Below are 4,015 nucleotides of genomic sequence, written 5' to 3'. Positions count from 1 at the left end.
CACACACACACACACACACACACACACACACACACACACACAATCGTAGTGACAGTCTAAGCTGACACACTGAGTACAGCTCTACTACTGCTGATCCCCTGAGTCTATTCTCTCCCCAAGGGAGAGGTCAATTCAATACTGTAACCCCAAAGACACGCAGAAACCCACACTTACACACCTTAATACACACAGAAAAAAGCAGTCACCTGCACACACACATCCACACCTGTCTCCGTTCCTTCCATCAATCAGCCTAGCTGTGTGTTGACAGGTTATGTCTGTCCACAGTCCAGGTAATCTCAGGAGCCTCTTTGGGGAAGTGAGGCATTAAGCCGACCTGACAAACTATTTAGTCTCACTCAAGGTTTCAGACGCCCTCTTCTCCCCTTTTGCCTCTTCTTGAAAAACTCCCCTTTCTTTCATGTCTCACCATTTTCCTCATCCGTTCCTTATCCTTTCTTTTGTATCCAAGGCTCTCCCTTCCCCTGCCTTCAATCTTAAGCCTTTCAGTGTCTCCTAATGTGCATCTTGTCCTCATATTATGTGTCCACTCATCTGTTATCATAAACTTCCGTTACAGTCTCTCTGCATTTTTTCCCTTTTTGCATGCTCTACTGTCAGCTTTCCTCATCGTGGCATCTCCCCGTGCATATACAGCACCTGCATGCTCACAAACACAATGCACTTATTTCTCTTGTACTCTCTTCATCTGCTTCTTTTGTCTTTCTCCACCTACCTTGCATCTGTCCTGCCTGGCTGGTGAAGAGACTGGAGGAGCAGCCGATTTCCGTCCCCAGGAGAGACCCATAATCCTGCTGAAACACTGGGGACAGAGGGATGGAGGGAAGGAGGCAAAAGGAGAGGTGAGGAGAGGAAAGGGTGGGGGTAAGCTAAAGGTCATCACAGCGTGACCTCTCTCACCTATTGACCTTTTAAACCATCACCTTCTGACTGTTTCACCTTTAATCATGACCCCTGAAATGGCTGCTTAGACAATGACTTTGACACCGACTGTTTTAGCTCAGGGTTAATGCCTCCTCTTAAACACTAATGCGGAGATGTAAAGACAGCGTTGGGATGTCTTTCAGAAACACACATCAATGGTTTTGGAAGTTAAAGAAAATGGATGCTGCCAAGATATCTAAAAACATTTGGGGGGGTAGGGGGGGGGTAGGTAATGCTTGCTGCTTATTGGAGTCCCTCAGATCAACACTGGTGACTCTTTGGGACTAAATAAGCTGTAACTGTTTGTTACTCTGCACCTTTGTTGCTTGGGCAAGCAAACAGCTAAGATTCTAATATATTATATTACTAACATCATTTCTTTAGATTAATTTTTAATCTAAAGGTGACTGAAACTTAAAACAATAGGTGGTCAGAGTCACTTTCCTCCATGACACCTATATATATATATATTTTTTAAAAACAGTTAATTCAGTTCATTCCTCTCTTGCTATATCTGTTCTTCAGATCCATTCACGCCAAAATTGCCTGTCATTAAAAACAAAAAACCCTCTGCCGACTGTCTGCTACATTACTACAAAGAATGAAATGTAATGCCATGAAAAAGATAAATAGAACAGTATTAGAGAGGGTGGAAGTGGGATGTAAGGTGGAATGTGATGAAACTCCACAGAATACGCTACAATAAACAATATGGGATACACCAACCTAATAGGCTGGGGTTAGGAAATCTCCATGATTCATTGTACGTTGAATACTGCGGATGGGAATATGGACTTCCGGAAAAATCTCCCCCTGTAGGAAAACAGAAAACAGAGACACAAGACATGGTTAAAAACATTAAAGGACAGGGAGGACAATCCCGTCTTGGTTTGGTTTAGGTGAGGACTAGCACAGTTTTAGATAGTATTCAGGATATTATTCTTATCTCGTTTGGCAGGAACACATGCTTGTGGAAATACTTTGCTCTCTGAAGCTTTAACCGGCTTCTTGTGTTCAACAGAATAGTTTGCAGACTAGGTGATAGGGACAGAACAGGAGAGCTCGGTGTGAATGTAGTGGTCCTGCCATACAGTGGATGATAGTGTAGCTTTTCTCCCTCATTTAATACTTACTGTCTGGGGTCTACTCTTCCTTTTGCCTTCCCCTCCTGCTTTTCCCATCACCCCTTCCTCTTTATTTTTCTCTCTCGTCCTCTGGCCCGCCTGACTGCAGCCCGCCCGTCACCCTTCACATCAAAACAACATTCTCCTCCATTTCTTCTCCTCTTTTTTTCCTCCACATATCTCTGTTGACTTGCTCTCTTTTTTCATTCTTTTGCTCTTTCTTTTCTCCTGAACCTTCACTCCTCCCAGGGGATCCCTCTCCCATAGCTGACAGTCACAGACCCTGATGCCCCCTCCCTCCAACCACCACCCGTTCCTCCTCTCTCCTTCTCGTTCTGTCGGTTCTGCCTCACTGCTCTCCAACACCCCCTCTGAGTGTCAGCCCCCCTGCTGCAGAGAGAAAGACAGAGAGACAGAGAGGGAGAAGGCGAACAGCAGAAGAGAGTTGCTTGCTTAATGAAGGTATGATATTAGACAGAGCGAACAAAAAGGAGGATAATTTGCCTGAGAAGTGCTGAGATAAAACGTGCCAGAGCTGGAGAAGCAAAGTTTGTAGATTATCTCCTCGACTCATTCCAGTCAGCTCATGGATTCGTGCAGCTTTAAAAATGCACTGAGAAAAATTCAAATGCCTGCGCTGTTTGTGTGTGTGTGTGTATATATATTTATATACACATATATACACAAAACAAGTTTTCTTTGTGCTAGTGTGTGCATTTATGTGTGCGTTTAGCTGCGTCTGTCAGGTGGGGTCGGGATGTTGTCTCCATGGCATCCCTGGGTGCGAACATCCTCTCCCTTGTCATCACCGTAGTGACGGCAATGTGTCAGGTTGTTTAGGAGACGAGGAGCGGAGGGGAGAGAGGAGGGGAAAGAAGGCTCAGGGGTCTCCCTGGTGTAGCTCAGTGTCAAGGTCGCGCGCACACACAAACACACATACACACAAACAATCACAGCACACGCATAAACATCCAGCAAACCAAAAACACGCACACACACAAATATGCTGTCAAACCTGAGGACAGGACGGGGTGAGCGCAGGGGGACAGGGTGACAGGGTTACCCATCTTTAGATGTGCTGTTCCTACATGTCCACTGAGAGTGTGTGTTTCTGCGTGTCAGCCTATGTGTGTGTGTGTTTGTCACAGACTGAATGATTGGGAATACAACTTGTAAACAGCATTGTTTTTTGACTTTGCTTCCCTCCCGTTTGTGTCTCTCCCTTTATTTTTCTGCAGTGTATTTCACACTGACCACGACCACCACTGCAAGTCTGAGAGAGAGCGAGCGAGAGAACAAGAATAGCGGCTTAGGATTGAAACACAAAAGCATCGTAGAAGGCGGAGTGGAAGGGAATGAATGAATTAGTCGTGGGTCACTGGTGATTCTCATTAAAAACAAATTACTAATGTTGAGGAGGGACAGCTGTGCTACTGTGGCTGGTTTCTAATGATACACACACACGCACAGACACACACGCTAAAGAGAAGCGCAAACACACAAATATATGCACACAAACAGACACACGCACCACCCCCTGGGAGCATTGTCACCCACAGTGTAGACAGACAAGAAAGAGGAAGTGGTGAAGCTAAGTACAGCCTCTGAAAACACACACGCTCTGACAAACATCCAGCAGGAACTTAGAGGATATGTACGTAGAGATGGGTTGACATCATGTGTGGCGAGAGATGACACAGTTACTGTAAGGGAAAGCTATGTACATTAAAAGTAAAACAGCTTTAGCAAGTGTGCATTTGCCATTACTCATTTTGTGGTGACAAGTCTCCACTGTGGGAAGAAAAAGTAAGTAAGTTGTAAATATATTCATTTCAGTATGACCTGCTTTTAGGTTAGGTTTGAGGCAGTGTTGCATACTTGCGTGCTTAGAGAAGGTAAGTCTCCACACATCAGTGTAAGGTGATGGAAACATGACTGTGTGTGTG

General features: G+C 45.0%; 1 protein-coding gene across 1 annotated transcript in view; it reads right to left on the bottom strand.

Annotated features, from left to right (window-relative positions):
- The window catches only part of pax5 (paired box 5), a 53,095-nt gene that overhangs the window by 6,191 nt on the left and 42,889 nt on the right, over window positions 1-4,015 (bottom strand). The window contains exons 8-9 of the mRNA XM_013912932.1: window positions 1,672-1,758; window positions 737-823 (exon numbers count right to left, since the gene is read on the bottom strand). Coding sequence (XP_013768386.1) covers window positions 737-823; window positions 1,672-1,758 — 174 coding nt within the window. The remainder of the gene's footprint in view (window positions 1-736; window positions 824-1,671; window positions 1,759-4,015) is intronic.

Source organism: Pundamilia nyererei, unplaced genomic scaffold (genome assembly GCF_000239375.1).
Source record: "Pundamilia nyererei isolate P.nyererei 1_Seehausen unplaced genomic scaffold, PunNye1.0 scaffold00107, whole genome shotgun sequence".
Taxonomy (NCBI): domain Eukaryota; kingdom Metazoa; phylum Chordata; class Actinopteri; order Cichliformes; family Cichlidae; genus Pundamilia; species Pundamilia nyererei.
This window is presented reverse-complemented; position numbering and strand designations above follow the sequence as displayed.